General features: G+C 44.5%; 1 protein-coding gene across 3 annotated transcripts in view; it reads right to left on the bottom strand.

Moving 5' to 3' along the window:
- The window catches only part of CLIP4 (CAP-Gly domain containing linker protein family member 4), a 93,582-nt gene that overhangs the window by 7,613 nt on the left and 61,637 nt on the right, over positions 1 to 24,332 (bottom strand). For all 3 annotated transcript variants that reach the window (XM_033939162.1, XM_033939163.1, XM_033939161.1), the window contains exons 9-13: positions 15,936 to 16,073; positions 11,235 to 11,324; positions 9,843 to 9,992; positions 8,875 to 9,009; positions 3,984 to 4,107 (exon numbers count right to left, since the gene is read on the bottom strand). In XM_033939162.1, coding sequence (XP_033795053.1) covers positions 3,984 to 4,107; positions 8,875 to 9,009; positions 9,843 to 9,992; positions 11,235 to 11,324; positions 15,936 to 16,073 — 637 coding nt within the window. The remainder of the gene's footprint in view (positions 1 to 3,983; positions 4,108 to 8,874; positions 9,010 to 9,842; positions 9,993 to 11,234; positions 11,325 to 15,935; positions 16,074 to 24,332) is intronic.

Genomic DNA, 24,332 nt, shown 5'->3' with positions numbered 1-24,332 from the left:
ATCTCTCAACCCTTAAAACCCTCCCCCCAGCTGAGCTGAGCTGAGGAGAAAGATAGAACTTTACCACCTAAAGGGCATCTAAAGGGTTTGGGGCCTTCTGAAGGATATGGAGTCTTTGAGAAATAATCAATGAAGGGTGGGAGTGGGTATGGTGGTCCCTCTGCCTGCGGGAAAAAGCATTACCATCAAACTGTTGAGCCCTGTCCAACTTTTAGATTAGACTGGTGGAGATGGGAGTTTCACAGGATGGTTATTGGCCCCCATGCCACATTTTTATATTCCAGAGGAATATAGGATCATATAGGATATTCCAGAGGAATAGGATCATGGTGGCACAACAATTTTGCTCCCCTCTGCCTGACCTTACCAACCCCAAAATACCACACCCTCAGGCCTACCGAGGTACCTAGTGGTCCAGGGGGGTCTTTGTGGCAGGAGCGCGGCCCTTTCTCTGCTGCCTTCTAAAATAGCTATCATGACCTCTCGCAGCTACTCGTGGCATTTCCTGTAATACCACAAGCTGCAGCAAGAGGGTCACAGCAGCCATTTTAGAAGGCAGCCACGCTCCTGCCACAAAAACTCCCGCTGGACCACCACATACCTCAGTAGGCCCAGGAAGGAGGGGGGTGGAATCGTGGGGTTGGGAGGGAGATTAAAGGGTTAGGGACTGAAGACAGAAGAGAACCTTGGCTATGGGCAGGGGAGGGAGGGAGGAATGAGAGGTGCAGAGACCTGCGAGGAATTGGAGGGGAGAGAAGCTACACCTTACGACCTCTGTAAATCTTGGATCAAACATTTTGGATAAATTGGCTCTTTGTTGCAAAAAGGTTGCAGACCCCTGTGCTATGGCAATGCCTAGATTTGGCCAGTCAACTTGTGCAACTAGTGCTAGAAATTAATGATAGTCACCTGACTGCTGCTCCCCTAGAATTCAGCCTACTGAAGTTAGTCATCTTATACAAATTAGGGGAATAAATTCAGTTGCTTGACCTGATAAATCTAAGGTTTTGATCTAGCCAGCTAAATTTCTTTGAAAATTGGCCCTTATTATTATTGTTGGAGAATATTACTGTTGCAGAAAAATAGGGAAATGGCAGCATAGCAAAAGTGTCAATGTATTAAAAGGAAGTTATAAAAATACTTGAGCAAAGATACAAGTACTGAGAAAAACATATGAAAGGAGGAGAAAGAAACAAGAATAATGAGATGAGAATCAATGTCTCAGGACAAATATCTGACTGAAATATTTTTGGCATACTATATGAAAAAGCAGAGTAGATGTGAATCCTTATTTAGTTCCATTTATTTGAAATATTGTAAATATAAAATATTAAATCTACACAGTTTACAAAGTAAACCCTTTCCAAAAATAAGTGTCATCCTATGCGATGTGCAGCATGAAATGCACAGCAACATAGAATAGCTTGATAAAGAATTCAACTCCCAGGAGAAATGGGGAGGATTGTAAGGATACCTGTCCTACTGTCCTCAGAAAAATAAGTTACTTAAATGTAGCAGATGTTCTCCAAGGACAGCAGGCTGAATATTCTCAAAGATGGGTGATATCATCCAAAAGAGCCTGGCACAGAGTGTGCTATTATAAAAATATGCAGAAGCTTCTAGTAGCTCCATACCGCAGATATGCAGGTGCCTTCCACAGGCCCCTCAGTCTAAATATAGCTGAAAGAATACAACTCAAAGGGGAGGAGGGAGAGAATGTGAGAATATTTGGCCTGTCGTCTTCAGAAAATACCTGCTACAGTTAAATAAATTCCCATTTCTCTGAGGACAAGTAAGCCTTCTCACAGCTGGGAATCCCTATCTACCAGGCTCACTAAAAACAAGGCTAGGACAACAGGGACTTGAAACATCAAGTCATATTAGTAATTTACATGAGAAAAATAAATCTAACATGGAGCTGCAGCCTGGAACAGAACAGAGTAGAAGATGAGTCTTAGCAGGGTCGAGTTGGACTCTAAGACACCAAACAAATTCTGCAGGACTGCCTGACCAAACCGGCTGTCATGTCAGGAATTCTGTTCAAAACAGTAATGAGATGCGATTGCGAGAGTTGTGGGCAGATAGTCACATCACAGCTTTGAATATCTCCTCTATGGAGGCTGATCTAAAGTAGGCTATCAGTGTTGTCATGAATAAAATTATGAGCCTTGACATCACGCCTAAGACTCAGCCACTCCTGGGTATAAGAAAAGGAGATGCAATCTGCTAGCCAAATGGAGATTATGCATTTGCTAATGGCTACTCCCAACCGATTCGGGTCAAAACAAACAAAAAGCTGAGTGGACTGTCTATGGGCTTCAGTCCACTCCAGTTAGAAGGCTAAGGCTCACTGTGTCTCGTCAGGTAGAAACTCACTAGAGTCTTTTTTTTTCTCCCCCCCTAGAATGGAAGAGACCAACTGATTTTCCCATCAAAATTAAAATTTGTGGCCAACTGACTTGCCCTCCAAAATTCAAATTAATGACTAACGGACTTCCCTGTTCCCAATCAGATTAGTGGACCCACTATTTACAAAGACAAACTGCAAACCTCACAGCATACCCTGAAAAAAGCCACAGCATGATGGCTGAAATATCAGTTTCTACCTGACAAGACACAGAAAGACCCAGAAACCTACAAGCAGCTGATACCAGCTATGAAAACCCTGATAGAACATATAACCCAGCTTCATGGGGAGAAAATCTTTAAACTCACCAAAGGCTTTTCCACTCTGTAGGAAAAAAAGAGACCAACTGATTTCCCACCAAAGTTCAAATTGGTGACCAACAGACTGCCCTGTTCCCAATCAGGTCAGTGGACCCAATGTTTACAAAGACAAACTGCAGACCTCACAGCATACCCTGAAGAAAGTCAAGACGCAGTGAGACCCGGAAACCTACAGCAAGCACTTTGAGCTCTTTTGTGAATTTGTAAAACAAAGAGCACAGATGGGTCACGGTTGGGCTCCAAGCATCCCACACATCAACTGTGTGGGTCCATGCTAAATATCACCCGATTACATTGGTTGCATCTTTTGAAACCACTGGGAGTCTTCTGAGGCATGTCAAAAAGAGCAGCAGCTAAATCAAAAGGCACAATGATGAGGACAAAAAGGGGCTTACCTCAAATTGAGCTCGATGCTCCAGCCTGAGGGCCTCAGGGGGAGCTATAAAATAAAAACAAAGAAAACTTAAAAGTACAAGGGCGGGAAGAAAATAAAATTCTGTGAGGAACAAGGTAAAACACCCGCATGGGAAGGCCCAATATCTCGAAGAAAAATGGCACCGAGGAGATCACTGAACTCAGCCTCTTAGCTCTGCAGAAAAAATAAGATTGAAGGTCCGGTGCTCGCACATCAGGTGGGAGGGCACTTGTGCATGCATGGTGGGGCCACTACCAAAAGCCTCTTAAAGCTATAGAATAGTAGGTAGCATCCACACTGGGTTGCGTTGGGATGACTTTACCCAGATGCAAGGATACCACTGTCCTCCTGCTTTTTTCCTCAGAGAAATGTAATTCCACTCAGGAGAGGTTTCAATAATATCACGTCCTTCTTAGGAACAAAATTAATTGGAAAGCTGTCAATCACTAAGAACGTGTCTGCTTCTGATTTAAGATCCAATATCTCTCAAAATACACGGCTTTCATCTAGAAATCCCTGAATAAAGAGAAACTGGAGGAGACTCAAAATGCAGCCCAAAATTAAGGGACAAACAAATTCTTGAAAGTGCAAGACTGTTATAGCATCATATTTGAAGAAAAGAAATCATAAAGTACACTGATGATGATTTTGTATTTCTAACACCTATCTGTAGTATATATTCTGACATGTCCTGGGGTTGTTTTTTTTCCAATTGATTTCAAAGAAATAAACATTCTGAATAGTGTAGTATGAAAAGTAAATTGTTATTCATGAATAGAGGCCCCTACAAATTTAGCAAAACTATAGGTGTTAACAATATGAGATGGGATTAAAAACTTACTTTTGCACTCTAGATGGTGGAGCAAATATTCCATGTTTAGGACGACAAGTGAAATACTGAACACCTCCAACTGAACCATCATTTTTTCCATGAGGTTTATCAAGATCAACACCATACCAAAACCCTTCAAGACAAAAAAAAAACATAATAGATCTTAAATGTATTTTCCATTTTAAAGCCCCTTTTCTGACATGAGATGCTTTCAGTTTCTTACTAAAGGACAACTGGAAGATAAATACCACATCTGATTGATGAATTTGAGGGGACCTATGGATGCTCCCATGACACTGAGACTGTGAACAACAATCAGGTGAAACCAGATATGCTGTTCTCTGTTTGGTATCAAAGCTGTGTTGGAGTCTCCATCAGAAATGAACCATCTCATTCATTTTCTGACACCAGACACTTTCTATTCCCTATTAAAAGGACCACCAGGAAGAGTTTTGCCACCAAAAGAAGTAGCACAGGATAAGGTAGAGGCAAAGGGGCATGGCTCCTTGGTGGACCATCTGAGCAGGATGTATGTACTCTCTGAATAGACTGAATGTGGTATATATGAATTTTACATATGTAATGTAATCCAATTATTTTTGCAATGATGGTGGTGGTATGCTGGGAGAAAGAAAATGGAAGTGAGAAATAATTTTCAGGTGCAAGACTGACTCCCTTGTGTAAAGTAGGATCAATTGTTGACAAAGAGTCTTTACATTTAACATAAGCTAGGTTTGATCAATGCTCAATCATTAGGAATAAAGGTTTCAACTATGAATGATCTGCTTCTTGATAGGAATGTGGATTTGTGGAGGGCAAGTCTATAAAAGGCACCTCCTGGGAGACTATTCTATAAAAATAAATGTAGGTACTTAGGCCCGGATTCTCTAAATGCCACTTCCGGCGTTAGCCATACCTAAAGTGGCATTAGGCAATTCTGGCACCTTGAAATGGGATTCCCCTCTTAACTTAGGTGCCAGTAGGGCACCTGCCAGTGCCTAAGTTAAGGTACCATTTATAGAATTTCTCCCTTACAGCTTAACAGGTCAAATTTACATCTATATTCTAGGTGCAAGCACTTAGGCCAGTCAAAAGCTAGGGAATTTATTTTAAAAATTTCTACACCATTTTATATCAAAACGGTTTACAAAAATGGTTACATACATAAAATGTTAAAACAAATCAGGACAAGTAAAAACAGACAGAATTACTTGTTGCAACAATAAAGATCAATAAGAAAAATGCATCAACAAATAATTGTGTTTTTAACAGTTTTCTAAATGAACTCCTATCATTGCATTTCCAAATTTGGCCAACAAGGGTAGTCCATAATTTTACCCCTGAACCTAGATTGCTGAAAAACACATGAAAACTACTTTATTTGCACTCCACCCACATGTATGTCCACCAGCCCCATGCCCAACATTTCTCCTTCTATCACCCTTCTCCAGCACCATGCCACACCTCTCTCTCTCCATCACTATTTCCAACATAAGAACATAAGAACTGCCGCTGCTGGGTCAGCCCAGTGATCCATCATGCCCAGCAGTCCACTCACACGGTGGCCCTCTAGTCAAAGACCAGCACCCTACCTGAGACCAGCCCTATCTGCGCACGTTCTTCCCTCTTGCATCTGTCCCTCTGTTCCCTCTCCACCACCATATCCAACATTTATCTCTCTCATCTTTCTCTTCCCCATGTATCTCTTTCTCACTCCTCTCTCTCTCTATGCCCAACAATTTTCCTCTTTCTTCCTTTCCCCATGTGCACCATCTTTCCCTCTCACTTACACACTCATCCCTAACATACAGTTAGATGTATGGACGTCAGAGAAAGGGCGGGACCGCCGGAAGAGGAAGCAGCGCAGGGCTCAGAGAAGGGGCAGGACCGCCGGCAGAGGAAGCAGCTGGGCTCACTGGCATCCGGAAACAACGGTAGGCAGCTTCTCCATGCGGGAGGGGGAGGGGGGGAGGCTGTGGGGGTGCGAGCGGTCCTTCGGGGTGGGGGTGCGAGCGGTCCTTCGGGGTGATGAATCGGACGTCGGGGGGGGGGGGAACTATGTAAAAAAAAATTTGTACAACGCGCATGGTTATGCACGGTTTGTAAAATCATGTATAACACGCGCGTTATATGCATGAAAATACAGTACTATGATGTCATTAGCTTAGAAGCATAATAAAAAGGGACTCTGAGCTAGCCCCTGGCAGCGCCTCCTTCCTGACTCTAAGACTGCGTGTGTGTGTTTCCTGTGTGGTATTCCTACAATGGAGCATCTCCAAGTTCTCCTGGTAGCCCTGAAGTCTTGTGGCCTTCTGACATGGTGTCAGCATTCTTAGAACCCATCTTGAACTAATCTTGGACATGCCCTTCTTTTCATGAATTATTTTCCAAACTGTACCTGCCAAGATGCTTATTTCTTCAGCTATTCAGGAAATATTAATTCATGTGTCTGACAAAATTAAATCTTTGCACATTTCTGTAGAAGTTGTGTGTGTGTGTGTGTGGGGGGGGGGGTTGTGGGTGTGTGTGTGTGTATGTGTGTGGGGGGGGGTGTGGGGGGGGTGTTTGAGAATGGCCTGCCTGTACATTCAGCAGTTTAATCGCCCAGACCGCCACTACATGTATGTTTAGAACACATTCCTGACCAAAAAAACACCTCCAAGTCCCAAACGCCCAAAACAAGACCTTTTAGGTAAAGGAGGGGCCAGTCCTTCACCTAAAAGCATGATTTTCTAATCAGCGTCTTTCATAAACAATGCCAGTTAGAGCAGTGTTCTTCAACCTTTTTACACCCGTGGACCGGCAGAAAAAAAATAATTATTTTGTGGACCGGCAAACTACTAGGACTAAAATTTAAAAATCCCGTTTCCGCCCCATCTCCGCGAGCTCGGTCCCCACAAATCATCTGATCCCATCCACACAAGCCTCAGTTATGATTTTATATTGAATGTATTTTATTAAAGTATAAAAAGAAACAATATTCTGTAGAATTGTCATTTTATAAATACAAATAATTCAGAGCAAGGATCAACAAAACCCCTGTCTCCCCTCCCCTTCACATATATCCCCTCTACTATCAAGAAAACTGAACAAGCCAAATTATTACAGAATGCTACACAGAAATATCATGCTAACAGAATACTGAAGTAACACATGACAGGAATAGTTTTAGGGGAGTGCAACTAGGGCAACTGCCCCCTGGTCAGAGAGCGCCCTAAGCCAGCTGAAAGCTAAAGAAGCACTGCCTGGGTTTTGCAGTCCCCAGTTATGTCTAACACCAGCTCTAGCAGGATATATATTTCAAATCTGATATATTCTAATCACAAAATAGAAATAAAATTATTTTTTTCTACCTTTTGTCGTCTCTGGTTTCTGCTTTCAATCTTTTTTTCACTCTCTTCCTTCCAGCGTATGCCCTCTCTGTCTCTTCAATCCAGCATCTGCCCCTTCCATCCACTATCTGTCCTCTCCCCCTTCCATATGGTATCTGTCTTCTTTCTATGTCCCTCTCCCCTTTCCATCCAGCTTGTGCCCCTCTCTCCTATTTACATGATTCATTCCAGCTTCACTGCTCTCTTCATTTTTATCTCTCCTACACCAGATCTATCATCGTTGTCCCTCTGCTTATTTTTCTGCTGACCCCTTCTTATCATCAATCTCTCTACTTTCTCATGCCTGTGTCTCCCCTTCCCCTCCTCTAATCTCTCTGCCAGCTGTTTCCTTCCTTTTTTCATTCTCCCTTCCCTCCTCCTCCTGTCCAGCAGTAACTCTCTTCCCTTCCTCCCCTCCCAGCAGCATCTCTCCGTCTCCCTCTCCAGTAGCAGCTGTCCCTTTTTTTTCCTTGCCCAGCAGCTTCCCAGATTCCTTTCCCTCCTCCCCTCCCAGAAGCATCTCTCCTTCTCCCTCTCCAGTAGCAGCTGTACCTTTTTTCCCTTGCCCAGCAGCTTCCCAGATTCCTTTCCCTCCTCCCCTCCCAGAAGCATCTCTCCGTCTCCTTCTCCCTCTCCAGTAGCAGCTGTCCCTTTTTTCCCCTGCCCAGCAGCTTCCCAGACTGATAGTGGTTTTCTCCCCTCCCAGCAGCTCTTCTTACTTCCCAGCGCAGCGATTCACGAAGGCAGCCTCGGGTCCTTTGTTGGGTCGCGCCGCCTCTGAGGAAAGAGGAAGTTGCATCATCAGAGGCAGCTGCGACTCAGCAAAAGCCCCGAGGCTGCCTTCGTGAATCACTGCGCTGGGAAGTAAAGGAGAGCTGCAGAGAGGGGAGAAAGCCACTGTCGGAGGCTCCCCAAGATCTCTCCGGCCCAGCGCACGCTTCCGATGCTGATCTTGCCGGTCCTGCGCGGACCGGCAGGAAGTTCAAATGAGTCAATCTTGCCGGTCCTGCGCGGACCGGCAAAAATTTCCTGCGGACCGATACCAGTCCGCGGACCGGCGGTTGAAGAACTGTGAGTTAGAGAATCGTGGACACGTTCCCCCTCCCCAACAATTGTGGCAGGAGAGATGCCCAATCTCTCCTGCTACCACGACCCGCCCCTGCCAGACCCCCCCCTCTCCCCCCCCTCAAAACTGTCAGATCTTCATCGGCAGGAGAGATGCCCAGTCCCTCCTGCCAGACACCCCCCACCCATCTGGACTGCCTAGCCCACCACCAGGGTCCCCCCTCCACTCCTACCCAGACTCCCCTCTAACCTTTCCCTCGTACCTTTTTTTGATGGCAAAAGAGCTCACTGAGAAGTAGAGGAGAGTAAGGGAAAAAATTCGGAATGGATTCCTTCTGCAGATGGCTCACAGCCATGGGGAGAGAATCCAGATGTCTAGAATGACTCACCTATTGAACTGGAAATACCTATATTTAACTGATACAAAATTTAATTTTTAAACATGAAAATCTTGTCCACCTTACCTGGAGCAAAGCTTGTTTTTCCATAAAATCTCACTGTGCCAATTCTTTGCCCGACCACAAGTACTTTGTCTCCAACTTGAATATCTGTTTCATCAAAGTGAACATTTCCAACTGATGTAGCACGATTTTGAAGTCCTTTAGGTGAAGAGGAATTTCAGTAAATAGTTTTGGAGGGAATACTTTATGCATATACTGTATGTGACAATAATAATTTAACTTATGTATATGATTTTACCTAAAATTTACCTACAAATAGTAAATCTCTCTCATGCCAAATTAATTTTCTTTTTACTCTCATGACCAATTCACAGTCCTGATTCATTTCTGTATATTTCAGGGGCGTGTTTAAACCAAACTCATTGCCAAGCTCCAAGTGGCCTGAGGATGTGATACAGGCTCTCTCTCTAAAATTCCAGATTGCTACTTAAGTGTGTCCCTCCAATGACTTGGCCACTAGTTTACTCCTATAGCCTACACGGTGGCAGCATAAAGCACATTGGTGCCTTGAGCAGTCACCTGTATAGAAGCACACCTGCTGCAACTAACAATGAAAAAGCATTAGCTAAATCCAAATCCAGTGGTTCGGAATTAAAAAGTATTTCCTGTTAATTTATCTATACAATTCACATTCTAATTATACTGCAAAAGCAAAGTGAGCAAGTCACAACAGCATCATAGCCAAGTAATACAAAAGTTCTGCATGCATTCTTTAATCCATGAGTCAGCATCTGAACGACTCACAGTCTTTTTTTACTGTAAAGATATGGTGGGCCATATATTCTATATGCAATCATCTACTTTGTTAGATGGAAAAATAGTTACCAGATATTAATTTCTTAGTATATTAATATTTTTTCTTAAAAAGAAATTTACATGTTAAATAATCATCAACATGCTGTATGATATTTATAACAAATTTAAGATAATACAAACAAAGAAAAATAAAAATCCTGCAAAAATAAGAATACCTGTATTGCTCCTAAATGAATTAGCTACAGGTTTAAATGCTGTTCTCTTGTTACTGTTGTTTGTGTTTCGTTGATGGGGATGAACCTGTTGAGAGTGTTTGTTCTCTAATGAGGAGGTAGAGGAAGAACAGCTGGACTCAGGAACAGAACCTGAAACAAGAAAAGGGAGTATCTTCAAAAATAGTGGACAATCCATATTCAAAGGGAACAAAGATTGAATTAATAAGGAAACACAGTTCTAATAACTTAATAAAGGAGAAATTAGGTTCTTACCTACTAATTTTCTTTCTTTTAGATTCTTCAGACCGGTATAGATCTCTTACAGATGGGTTATATCTCATCATGACCAGCAGGTGGAGACCGAGACAAAACTTTGGAATAGTACTAATAGGTGACTCTCCCTAATTCCATCAGTCTGCCAAATAGTCAAGCAGAACTAAGAACTATAAACAGAAAACAAGACTCCGAACAAGAGTAACAACTAATATACATGAATGCTGTTGAAAAATGCAAAGGAGAGACCCCTGCAGCAAAATATCCCCACAGCTCGCAAACCAAGCCACAGCCACTGTTCTTAGATCACCCCGGCCCTAGAAAAATACTAGAACCCACAGAAAAAGCAAAATCTGCATGCGCAACATCCTCGAGAACAACACAACAGACAGGGTGGGGTTCTATACCAATCTGGAGAGTATAAAAGAAAGAAAATTAGCAGGTAAGAACCTAATTTCTCCTTCTTTAGCAAACTCTCCAGACCAGTATAGATCTCATACAGATGGGACGTATCAAAACAGTACCCATCAAGGGTGGGACCCCTGAAGGTACAACACCAGAACATGCTCACCGATACCACATCGCAATGCACCTGAACATCTACATGTTAATGTCTGACAAAGGAATGCAAGGAAAACCAAAATAAGCCTTATAAATATCCACTGGAGGCACCAGCGAAGACCCAAGATACTGCCTGACCCCAAGTGGAATGAGCTTTGAGAAAGTCTGGAACAGGCTTCTTCTGAATAAGATATGCGGAAGCAATAGTTTCCTTGATCCATCGCGCAATGGTAGCCTTGGAAGCGTCATCCCCCTTATGAGGACATAAGAGCGAAGAACCCGACAGACTCTAGCTTGCGCAACTGTTTCTGCTCTGAAGATCTCTCCTGGCTACCCAACACCGGGAGGATCACTGCCTGATTGACATGAAAAGGAGAAACTACCTTTGGCAACAGGCCGCAAACCAACCCGCTCCCCCAGCTATTTTGACATATATGCTGACAAGTATGCCTTAAAATAAAAATGCAGACTGCAAAATAGTTAACTCAATCACAAACAGAAGAAGCCTTAACATGCATAAACATATGAATTTAATTTCTTAATAAAAAAAATCGTTACCTTCTTTCTCAGTTGCAGCTTTTGCTACCTCCTCTGTGGGCACTAAGCGCATCATCTCACAACTACCATTTTTGGAGGATACTGTTAAACCTAAAAAAACAGAAATGAAAAATAAGGAGTGGCATATAAACAAATAGGTAAATCTTAATTTTTATTTCAAATATTTCACAGTACTGACTGAAAGTTACCTAGTTAGATACTTATGAATCAAGGAGTCAATCAACTAGATTCAATGGCTGTAAAAATGTCAACCCCAGATTTGCTAAATATGAGCACCTAATAAAATATTTAATAGTTGAAACCTAGGCAGTCCTAGGGGTGGTGACAGACCAGCGGAAGATGTTAACCTGTTATGGTTAGTTTTATGGCGATTTGGGGCCTTTAGGCTAAAGGGAAGTTAAACTGAACTTTGCTCCCTAGCTGTCCAGACTAGGCTCAAATTGTATTTTTAGGAGAAAATCTGTCAGCATTACTGATCCAAGCTAGTGTACCAAAGAGCATTGCAGCATAGAGCTGGACTTTTTACTCTAGGTGAGATCATGGGACAGAAGAATTGTGATGCATTAGATGACCTGAGTACAGCTGAGAACATGACAAACCAAGCACAATTATGCCTGCCCAGGAAGGTGGTCAGGCATAATTGATGGGCCTATCAATTCCTAGAATGGCTTCTGTATACTTAAACTGACTAAGCCTTTGCATCATAGGACCAATCCCCAAGACAAAATCCTCATTAAGCTGGATCAATCATAAAAAGTCAAGATCTATTACTTTCATGTTAGCCTCTCAGTCAATGTCAGGACATACCATTAATAACTATGGAGACAAATCATATATAACATGGGAATTCCTGGATATTAACCAGAGTGAAAGAGAGGGATTATAAGAATGAGAGTGAGAGTAAGTATGGAGAGTGAATGAGTTGGGAGTAAGTGGAAGAAGATGGTCTCCAGCCCAGCAGAGAAACTGAAAAGATGTACCTTGGAGAAACATGTCTCAGTGAAAGAGGTAAAAGGATCTCTCCCTGGATAGAGGTGTGAAATTTCTACTCAAATTGAGCTAATATCAGAAATGATGCTAGAGAAAAAAATTATGTTTTTAAATCAGGCTCTTTTTGGAGTACTACTGGCATGAAAGCAGCTAGAAAAGTCTATTAACCAAATAGGGGCTAAGCTAGAGTAAATATGTGGTATTGACTGTGTGGAAACACTAAACATAGCATCTTGCTGAGGCTCAGGGATTGTAAGCTTCTGCATATTTCTTTAATCGCATCGGTGACGTCACTTCTTCCATCATCTTCCTCTTCATTTGGTGCTATATACTTTAACCCTCCCATCTTTTTTTTCAAGTTTCTGGCATTTGTATACAAATTGTGTGTTCCCTGTATCTACAGGCTGCTTAGAAGTTTACAGAGATAATTTGCATCTTTTACTCTGCTTTCCCCTTAAACACTTCTGGCTTTCTCTCACCATTGTTGAAACCTCTCTATAGGGAGGACTTCCTTAAATGTCTTGTTTCAATAGTATCCTTCAATGATACTGCACACTGAACCATTTGCTCCTGTGTGACTATCAGCTCCCCTCTCCCTCTCCATTTTAGGTTACAAGCTGTTCTTATCTCCTTTTTAAATGTTAGTGCCAGCAGCCTGGTTCCATTCCACTAAAGGTGGAGTCAATTCTTTCATAATTGGTTCTCTCTTTCCCAGTATGTTGCCTAGTTCCTAACAAATCTGAATCTCTCATCCCTGCATCATCGTTTCAACCAGGCATTGAGACTTTAGAAATCTGACTTTAGAAATCCTGTGCATGGAATGGGAAGCATTTCCGAAAATGCTATGCTGGAGGATCTGGATTTCAGCTCTCTACGATAGTCCGTCACCAGCAAACTTTCCCACTGGGTCTGGTAGGAATCAAGCAGAGCTTCCCTTAGCAGCAAAGTCTTATATAAAGGAGATGCAGTAATTGAACCTTTTCCAAGACATCCTAGACGGAACTTAAGATGTTCGGAGCTACACCTCTTTTAGAAGTGTCTAAGTGCCACAAAGGGACCCAAACTGACCAGATGACCACTGGATACGTTAAGGTATGACCCCCCTCATCCCCCATTGCTCATTAACTCCCTCCCACTCCTCAAAAATCTGAATGAAAGAGTACATACCTGTCTCTAGAACAATAGCACTTGGTAAGGGAAAGTTCAGTAAAGTATCACACATGTGTCTTAAGTAACCTGGGGGATGGGCTAGTGGATGACCCAGGCCCATAAGCTACTCTGACAACTACATTTATAATGAAAATTGTGAGCCTACCAAAACCCTACTCTTGCCATGTAGACACCACCTATAGCCATGAGGGCTATTGGGGTGGTAGACAGGTGTGTCCAGTAGGTTTGGGGGGAGTTTTGGAGGGCTCAGCATAAATTATAAGAGGTATAAGTTGAGATGTACTTCTCGCACTCTTTATGTAAAGTTCACAGCAGTAGATTCTAAGGTGTCCAATTGCTCTGTCTTGTGGTCAGTCCATCACAATGATAAATGAGATATAAATTTAAGCATCCAAAGGGTTGGACATCCTGTCAGCCTAGACGTCCATGTAGACGACTTTCAAAAAAAATTATTTTTGGAGATCTAATGGTTTGGCTTTCGAAAATGGAGATTTCTGTGTTTCCAACTTTGGATGTTTAGCAAGACTTGGGGCTCCTTTTACTAAGCCGCGCTAGCGGTTTAATGCGCGTAATAGCGCATGCTAAACCACCGACCGCGCTAGCCACTACCGCCTCCTCTTGAGCAGGGGTTAGCGCGTGATGAAAAGTCACGCGCGTTAACCCCGCTAGCAAGGCTTAGTAAAAGGAGCCCTTAGTCATCCTTTTTGAAAATGGCCCTCCACAGGTCTAGGATAAAATAAAAAATTTGAAAGCCATATTGCTCTCAAGTAGATTATGTCAAGAAAATCAACAATCATGACAAAACGAAGCAAAGTAGAAAAATATTAATGTAAAAAAATAATAATAATAATAAGACAAGATGGTGGAAGCTATTTAGCTGAGTTCGGAGGCTTAGCGTTTTTCTTGATAACCATTAATAATTTGAAACTTGCTACATACCTTATCGATATGCCTCATACAAAGAGGAAGGGGAATGTGAGAGCGGCACAGTTACCGCTGCTCACGTCATCTCTGGCCCAACAGACGATTCAGCATTTTTTACAGCCGCTGAGTCCAGCCGATTCCTGGTTAACCCCGCGGCAGGAGAGTTCCGCGTTGGACTTGAGTGAGGGAGCACTCGAGTCTCTGGACCTTCTAACATCGTTATCTCCACCGCCTCTCTCTGCGCCTCCATGTCCAGCAGAAGTGCAGAGTTTGGACCCTGACCCCGAGGGAGAGGAGCAGGAGACCCCGGAGCAGGCAATGGGAGGAGATACTGCCCCAGCTGGATTGCTGGGTCGAAAGAACGCTTAAGGAGGAGGTTCAGCAAATATCCCAGCAGTAACACTGGAGATACTATTTGAGGCTATCAAGAAAGTCAATGTGAAGGTGGAGAAGACTGCCTCAGATATTGAGGTATTAGTTAAGAAAATGGATACCTTTTCAGACAGTTTGGTAAAGGTTAAGTAAGAATGTATGGAAAAGATACAAACTGAGTCAGCTTCCTTAAAATCCTCAATTACCACTATTATTAAAGAACAAAATTCTACAGCTCGTAAAATATAAATGATATAGATGTTAAATTGCCCAAGGATACCAGCAATATCACCGATTGAGATCTTTAAAAAAGTTCCTAGTAGAATGTTTGAATTTTCCGCAAGACCAGATCCCGCCCTTAAATAAAGCATACTTTTTACCTGTTTCAAAAAAAAAAAAAAACAACAACCCTCTGATGAACCAAGGGGTGAGAATTTGGCCTTTGATAAAGACTTGCAAAATCTTACGGCAATATTAGAGGATTCATCCACCGATGGTAAAGAAAGAGGAACTTTAATCATTAACTTTATCTTTGAACAAGATCTCAATTCTGTTATGAGGTTATTCTTTTAAAAAGTCTGGAATAATCTTTTGTGGTCAACGTTTATGGTTATATCATGATGTAACTAGAATAACCCAAGAAAGGCAAAAAATGTTTCCGAGTATGAGAGAAGAGACAAGGAAGCTAGGGGCTACTTTCTTGTTAGCCTATCCATGTAAATGTGTTATAAAATATATGGGTATAAAGTATGTGTTCTTTGCACCAGACCATCTACGATCTTTTTTAGATCTCAAGAGTTTATCTAGTGGTGGGAGTATAGCTCAGGAATAATACAGGGTTCCAGCGTTTAAGCCTTTTCTTTTTTTTTGCATATTATTCTAATTTTACTCCCAATAATTTCTGTGTTTTCTTTCCTCCTCTTTATTGGGGTCTAAGGAAGAGTCAAGTTTCATGATTTTTCATTTATATGTTCAATGCCTGATGATTTTAGTTCATGGTGATACAGTATTTAGTGGCACAAACCAGTTAAGTGCTGCTAAATATTGGCTAGGGCTCCTGCCCAGTTGAACCCTTTTGAATATTGAACCCTAAATAATTAAGTTTGCGTTGACTTTTCACTTTCTCCTTCAAATAAAAACAAAGAAAAATTCCAATACATATTTCCAATTAACAATTTTATGTTCTGCCTAATTTTTATGGAACTGAAAACTTAAGTTGTGCAGTCAATACATTTTCATTCTTACCAGTATTTACTTTTGAAGTTAAGCAAGTTACATCCATTTTCAGTGGCTTGACAGGTGTGGAAGAACGTGTAACTGCATTTCTGCTAGTCTTCATCAAATCTGATGCTTTGTTTATTTTGGAAAGAGGGGCAAAGATACCTGAAAGAAAATTTACAACAAAACTTGTTTGGAATGAGAAACTGCATAATTTACTCAATATTCTACCCTAAATTAGGTTCACAAGTGCTAATTTGTGACAATCCATCTGATAAAAGGTATGAGAATGGTTTGAAAAGTTCAGTTAAAAAAAAAAAAAAAGTTAAGCAAATATTTTTTTAAAATTTGACAAAACTTATTTTTCTGACCGGATGGAAAAACTGGATACTCACTGGACTAAGTGTACAGGCCGCGATGGAGACTGTTAAGAAATATAACTTTAAAAAATATATATCTAACTTGTATTTTTATCAAACTTTTCAAACCAACCACTATATTCAAAACTAACTTAACCCCCTCCCTCCCCTTTTTATGAAGCTGCTTTAGCATTTTTTGCAGTGGTAAAAGTTCTGATGCTCATAGGAATTCTACGAGCATCAGAGTTAATTCTGCTGTGGCTGGTGATAAAAAAGCCTAACACGGCTTCATAAAAGGGGGCTTAAATGTTAAACACATTATTTTGTTTTGTACCAGGGTCTAATATATCAAAATCAGCTATGCTAAAGGACTCAGACATACAGACAGAAAGTGTACTAATGCATACTAATGCGTGAATTTAGAGAGGTAGATGCTAATAAGATCAGGGGCATCCTGAAACAGAAAAATGACCTGTGCAACATGCCCTTAGTACTCCCATCCCATTCACTGTAGCATCCAAGCAGAGAAAGCAATGGAAAGGAGACATTAGGTTCTTACCTGCTAATTTTCTTTCTTTTAGACTCTCCAGACCGGTATAGCCTTCACTGATGGTAATAGCTCACCATGACCAGCAGGTGGAGACTGAGACCAAACTTTTGGTTATAGTACTTAATAGCTATCCCTCCCACTATCTAAGTCTGCCAAATAGCAAAGCAGAACTAAGAAAGGTAACTAGAAAAAAGTAACACTCCTAACAGGAGTACCAACTAATATACAGGAATGCTGTTGGAAAATGCATAGAACAGGCCCTTGCAGCTAAATGTTCCCACAGCTCGCCAGCTACGCCAGCCAAGCCACAGCCACTGTTCTTTGATCTCCCTAGCTCTAGAAAAATACTAGAACTCGCAGAAAAGGCAAAATCTTCACATGAAAAAAACCAGCAAGAACAAACGACAACAGACAGGGTGGGGTGCTATACTGATCTGGAGAGTCTAAAACAGGAGTAGGGAACTCTGTTCCTCGAGAGCCGTATTCCAGTCGGGTTTTCAGGATTTCCCCAATGAATATGCATTGAAAGCAGTGCATGCAAATAGATTTCATGCATATTCATTGGGGAAATCCTGAAAACCCGACTGGAATACGGCTCTCGAGGACCGGAGTTCCCTACCCCTGGTCTAAAAGAAAGAAAATTAGCAGATAAGATCCTAATTTCTCCTTCTTTGTCAACCTCTCCAGACCGGTACAGCCTTCACTGATGGGATGTATCAAAGCAGTACCCATCACAGATTGGACTCCCGAAGAGCCGACACCAGAACACGCTCACCAAACACCATGTCCCTACATGCCTGAACGTCCACATGGTAATGGCGAACAAAGGAATGCAGAGGAAGACCAAACCGCAGCCTTACAGATATCCACTGGTGGCACAAGAGAAGACTCAGCCCAAGAAGCTGACTGACCCCGTGGAATGAGCCTTGAGAAATTCCAGAACAGATTTCTTCTAAAGAAGATATGTGGAAGCGATAGCCTCCTTAATCCAGTGTGCAATGGTAGCCTTGGAAACACCATTCTCCTTATGAGGGCCCGCTAAGAGAACAAAGAGATGATCCAATTTTTAGAACTCCTGGGTCTGCTAAACATAAGAGCGAAGGACCCGGCAGACATCCAACTTGCGCAACTGCTTCTGCTCTGAAGAGCCCTCCCTACTTCCCAACACTGGGAGGACTACTGACTGATTGACATGAAAAGGCGAAACCACATTTGGCAGAAAAAAAGAACAGGCTGCAATACAACCCGTTCCCTAGAAAACTCCAGGAAGGGAGGCCTACAAGAGAAAGCCTGAAGCTCAGAACTGCGTCTCACAGAAGTAATAACCATCAAAAGACCGCTTTAAGAGTAAGGTCCTTCAATGAGCAGAAACCTAAGGGCTCAAAGGGAGGGCGCACAAGCACTGACAGGACCAGATTGAGATCCCAAGATGGAACCGAAGGTCACATCGGAGGCCGAAGCAATTTGGCCACCCTCAAAAAGCAAACCATGTCTGGCAGAGATGTCAACTGCCTACTTTGCAGCAACCCGCAATAAGCGGACAAGGCTGCAAGCTGAACCCAGAGAGAAGACTAGGCGAGGCCCCTGACCAGGCCATCCTGCAAGAACGCCAAGATGTAAGGCAAAGAGGCATGAAAGGAAACTACTTCCTGCACAGCACATCACTCCTCAAAACTATGCCACACACGCACATAAGCCCTAGAAGTGGAAAGTCTCCGGGACTCCAAGAGAGTGGAGATCACTTTATCTGAATATCCTTTCTTAACTAGGCATTCTCGCTCAAGAGTCAAGCAATAAGACAAAAGGGACCCGGATCAAACATTGGAAAGGGACCCCGAGTCAGAAGGTTGGGCTATCTGCCACAAGATGAACCAGATCCGCATACCAAGGGCACCGGGGCCAATCTGGGGCCACCAGAATCACACAGCCAGGGTGCCGAGTAATGCGAAGAACTACTCTGCCCGCCATCGGCCAAGGAGGAAACATGTACAGGAAGTCCACTATCAGCCAAGGCTGTACTAGAGCATCCAGCCCCTTGGCCTGAGTATCCCTGCGCTGACTGAAGAACCAGAGTGCTTTAGCACTGACACTCGTGGACATCGGGCCCATGACGGGCCCCAAGTCTACACAATCAACTCGACTGGATCTAGCGACTGTCGAATGAGGAAGTCCGCCTGGACATTATCCACTCCTGCTATGTGGGAAGCCAATATGTCCAGAAGATGCAACTCTATCCAGGCCATGAGCAGAGCCGCCTCCTATGCCACCAGACAACTCTTGGTTCCCCCTGATGATTGACATAGGCCACCGCAGTGGCATTGTCTGAGAGAACCCAAACAGACTTGTCCATCAACAAGGTCTGGAACGCTAGCAACACCAGTCAGATGGCTCTGGTCTCCAGAACATTGATCAACCAAGACGCCTCCTCCAGCAGACAACTGTCCTGAGCCGAGTGACCGAGACACTGAGCTTCCCAACCAAGGAGACTGACGTCCGTGATAAGAACCGTCCACTGTGGCTGATCCAGGTTCACTCCCTGCACCAAATTGGAAGACTGTAGCCACCAATGGAGACTGCAGCGAGCTAACCCCCGAAGAGGAACGGAAGAGTCCAAAACATGCACCTGGGGCAACCACCGCCGAAGCAGAGCATGCTGAAGCAGGCACATGTGAGCTTGGGCCCACCAAACCACGTCCAGGGAAGCGCCATCGACCCCAGAACCTGGAGAAAACCTTGAGCCCGGGGACATCAGGAAGCCATCAGAAGGCGAATCTGCGACTTGCCCACATGTGCCTCCGGCAGAAGACCTTCCCAAACCGATGTCGAAAAGAACCCCCAGGTACTCCAGGCACTGAGACGGAGCCAACCGGCTCTTGGACAGGTTGACTACCCATCCAAGCGACTGTAGGAACCCAACAACCCGAGCTGTAACCCAGGAACTCTCCTGAAACGACTTTCTCGGATCAACCAGTCGTCCAGATAGGGGTGAACCAGAATTCCCTCTTTGCACAAGGCTGCCGCCACAACCACCATAATCTCGGTGAACGTCTGAGGAGCCGTGGCCAGACCAAAGGAAAGCGCACAAAACTGATAGTGACAACCCCAGATTGTAAAGGGCAGGAACTGCTGATGGGAGGCCCAAATCGGAACATGAAAGTAGGCCTCCGTCAGATCGAGAGAGGTCAGAAATTCCCCTGGCTGGTCTCCATGTGAAAGGACGGAACTTGCAGAGCCCTGTTGACCCCCTTCAGATCCAAGTTGGGCCGAAAAGTCCCCTCTTTCTTGGGCACAATGAAGTAAATTGAATATCGGCCGGTGCCCCACTCCGACGGAGGCACGGGCACTATCACTTTGAGATCTAGCAAACTTTGAAGCATCTGACAAAAAGCTCACTTCTTCCAAGGAGAAGTGATAAAGTGATCTGGCAATGAGCGGGAAAATTCCAGAGTGTAACCGTCCCGAATTACCTCCAGGACCTCACTGATCTGATGTGATCTCGACCCACCCCTGGTAAAAACCTCACAAACAAGCACCCACCGGAACCAAGGGAGGTGCCAGTAAGGAGTCACTGGGCAGGCCAGGTGGCAGAAGGGCTGGCAGAGGAATCATGTCACACACACACACCCGACGGGCCCCCAGAAAGGGCTGCATGCACTGCAAGAAACGACCCCGGGACAACCCAGAGGCCGGAAAAGAAGCAGCCCCTCGACTCGGGCGATTATCTGTGGAACTCATGCAAACGCCCCCAAGCAATGCCACCCCATGCAGGCGGACGGGCACCGTCTTCAGACAGAAGGGGCACTTTAGAGTCTATCAATATCTAAACCAATTTGTCCAAATCCTCGCCAAACAAAAAACACCCCTGAAAAAGAAATTTTGTCAGCTTAGCCTTAGATGCCGCATCTGCCGATCAAGCACGAAGCCACAAGGTACAATGCACGGCTACCCCGAGGGACATGGACTTGGCCGATGTCCGCAACAAGCCACACAAGGAATGAGAGATAAGAGGCAGCCATCTCAATTTTCACCACCTCCTGATCCACCAAAGACCAGTCTTCAGACTCAAGGTCAAGGACACCCTCGGCCCACCGCAATATGGTATGAGCCACACGACCCCCACATATCGCCACCTAAACCCCTAAGGCAGAGACATCAAAATTCTGCTTAAGAAGAGCCCTCGATTGGCATCATATGCCACCTAGCAATAGCTGAGACCACTGTATCCACCATTGGCAACTTCAAGGTATCCTTATCTCCTCCAGGATGGGATACAGACTAGCCATGGAGTGCGCAAAACAAAAAGGCGCCTCTGGCATCTTCCACTGTGTCAGGACAATATCCCGAATATCCTGATGCATAGGAAACAAGCGGGATGCAGAGCAGATCCCCCAAAGCAGAGGGTTCACCACATGTGGAGTCTCCTTCATCTCCTCCTCAAAGTGCAACACCGAGACCTGAAGAATCAGCTCCTGGACCTCGTCCCGCTGAAAAATGCACACCACGGATGCATCCTCTCCAGCAGACAGAACCGCTAGGCACCGCTACCAGCATCCATCCCCCGAGAGGATCTTGGAGGTCTCCCAAAAGGTCCAGGTCCTCGTCTACAGAAAACTGCTCTTCAGATATAAAATCCTCGTCCCAAGACACCCATGGCCGCTTGGACGAGGGAAGAGGAAAAGGCGAGGACAAGACTGGTGCTGAGGGGGACCAAACCGGAGAGGACGTGGAGGGAACACCCCTCCCCCCACGAGACCCACGTGGCGGAAGCAGGTCCCCCGACCGCTTGAAAGTAAGCCTTGCACAAGGTTAAAAGAAAATCTGGGGGAAAACCCCCTGGCGGCCCAATGGGACTCACTGCCAAAGCAGAGGACCCATCAGAAACCTGTCCCTGTCTTTCCAACACAGGGAGGTCACCTGAGGCTACAGACAAAATGGAGGTGCTTCCTGCCAAAAACAGAGTGGATCCCGCCAAAATTGACACCTCTGAGGCAGCTGGGAAGTCTGAACTGTCCTAGCCGCTAAAACAGGCAAGCCGGCAGCAGTGAAAAGAGAATCCCCAGCAACCTCAGCGGTAAGGGAAACCTTATTTCCCTGACCATCGGCGGCTGGGGAAATCCCTGCATGGGCAGCGGGGGAGGCCCGGGCTTCCCCGCTGTCAGCTGCTGGCAAGCAAGGCACTCGCAAAGGGGAAGCCTGGACGTCGGCACCCAATGCCGATGAGGTTTCCCCTTCACAGCGGCCTGCACAGCGCTTACACAGGCCGGCCGTGAGTGCCTCGCATCTGGAGCACAGTGAGCACTTTCTCCTGGTAAGTGCTCATTGCGCAATACGCGATCTAGCTGAAAATAAAGAATGCCAGTTAACAAAAAATGCAATTACACAGCCCTGAAGGATCCCTTCAGACCAGCACTTCCTCAGGATTTTTTTTTCCCACAGAACAGACTCCGCTGGCTCTCAAAGCTATATGCTTTGCCTGTATTGGTGGCAAGTATACAGCTGAGGCACCTCTACAAAATTTTGCGGAGATGGAGGTAGGGGGGAGAGGGACTCAACACGAGACCCGTCAAGTGTGAAACCCCCGAGGTCGGACAAACCCCCAAACAGGGCCCCTCCAAGCTCAGTCCTGCCCCAGAACAGGAACAAGGAGCCTTAAACAAATTCCCACAGCTTTACCAATGGGAGACTGGCACAGCTCACCTACCACCTGCTTGGAGACTGAGAGAAAACTGTTAGATAGTGGGAGGGACAGCTATCAAGTACTATAACCAAAAATTTGGTCTCAGTCTCCACCTGCTGGTCATGGAGAGCTTTTACCTTCGGTGAAGGCTGTACTGGCATGGAGAGGTTGACAAAGGGTGCAATATTTTTTGTGTTCCAGCCTCCCTTGTGCTCTGTGCAGCCACACTCCCTACACATAGCTCATGCAAATACTGCCTGCAGTGCTTGCAATCAAACCTACAAGCTCATTTTTAAAGGGAATCTCTTCATGATCCTGAAGGGTAAGTGAATAGGTTGTTACGTGGGGGGATAGGGGGATGAAGACGTATAGAAGGGAGGATCCCATGATGAAGTAAAGGGCTTAGAGGTAGATGCACTAAAAACGGTCGTTAAGACCATGCAGGGTGCTGTGGGGTGATTTTTTGGCCAATTTCTAAACAGTGATCAATGTTCAAATGGCTTCCCAAGCAAATTAGTTTTTGTGAAGGGCAGTCGTAATCCCATCCGATCGCTCATTTAGAAACCAGCTCTCACATATGTGCAGAGCCGGTGTGAGGAAACCCTAACAGCTGAGCAGCAGGGGAAGCCCCAAAGCAGCCTCCTGCCACTAAGCTGGTCGGGGCTTTTTTCTTTTAATGGCACAGATGTTGTGCATGTGTTACACACGCACAATATCTGCCCCATAAAAAAGAGGGGAGTTGAGCTCCTCCCCCTCAATGACACCCAGAAGAAAAATAATGGCAGGAAGGATGCCCACTCCCTCCTGCTACCGCAATAACCCCCCCTCCCCCCAGGGTTAGGATTTCATTGATGTAAGTGTCCATGTCTAGCATAGTCAATAGATACCCACAAAATATTTATGCATTATTTTAGTGGCACTTCGGCCATTACTAGCTTAATCCTTTCTTGAGGGACGTCAGCATGCTTACTCACCACCCACAGGATGTTTGTTTTATTAGGATTAATTTTTAGTCAATAAGATCCAGGCTAGTTTCAATTGCTCCACAGATAAACTCCAGCTAAATGCTGCCAAAATTGAACTACTATGGATCAGAAAGAAGAAAACTAGTTTTACTTGCCCAACATTATCTTGGGACTCCACACTCTGGTCAGCAAAAGACCAAGTGCATAGTCTTGGGGTGATACTATCTCTCAAGTGGTCTCTGTCTCCTTCTACTACCTACGCCAGCTAAAAAGGATCAAACCGTATATCACTAAACCTGACCTAGCCCAACTTCTCTACGCCTATGTTCTCTCCAGAATGGACTATTGTAACTTCATCTTCAATGGAATCACCGCCAAAGAACTTCAACGCCTCCAGCGTGTCAAGAACTCTAAGATCTGCCTCCTACATGACCTGGACTACCATGATTCCAACTCTCCAAGCAGAAAATTGGCTACCAGTTAACAAATGCTGTTTTCAAAGTCTTCATGATGGCCTACAAGAGATTCCACCACATCACCCCTGCCTACATCACATCAAAACTACCTCAATACACTCCTGCCTGCCCTCTCCGCTCTGAGGCTGAGAAACAACTATGCATCCCTGCAGGAAGGTTCCTTCAAATGGAAACAGCACAAAGACACTCAAACAGCCACTGCATCCCCTGTCTTTGGAACCAATTGTCTGCCCAGATAAGATCACAAGACTCGCTGATGACCTTCCGAAAAACACTGAAGACTCACCTCTTCAAATGAACAGCCTCTTGGACCGCCTTCTCCTTGCTCCTAGCTCTCCCCCCTCCTCCTCCCTCTTTGCTCCCCCTCCACCCCTACGTCTCCCCTCATGTCTTTCTA

Source organism: Geotrypetes seraphini, chromosome 3 (assembly GCF_902459505.1).
Source record: "Geotrypetes seraphini chromosome 3, aGeoSer1.1, whole genome shotgun sequence".
In the NCBI taxonomy this organism is placed as follows: Eukaryota; Metazoa; Chordata; class Amphibia; order Gymnophiona; family Dermophiidae; genus Geotrypetes; species Geotrypetes seraphini.
This window is presented reverse-complemented; position numbering and strand designations above follow the sequence as displayed.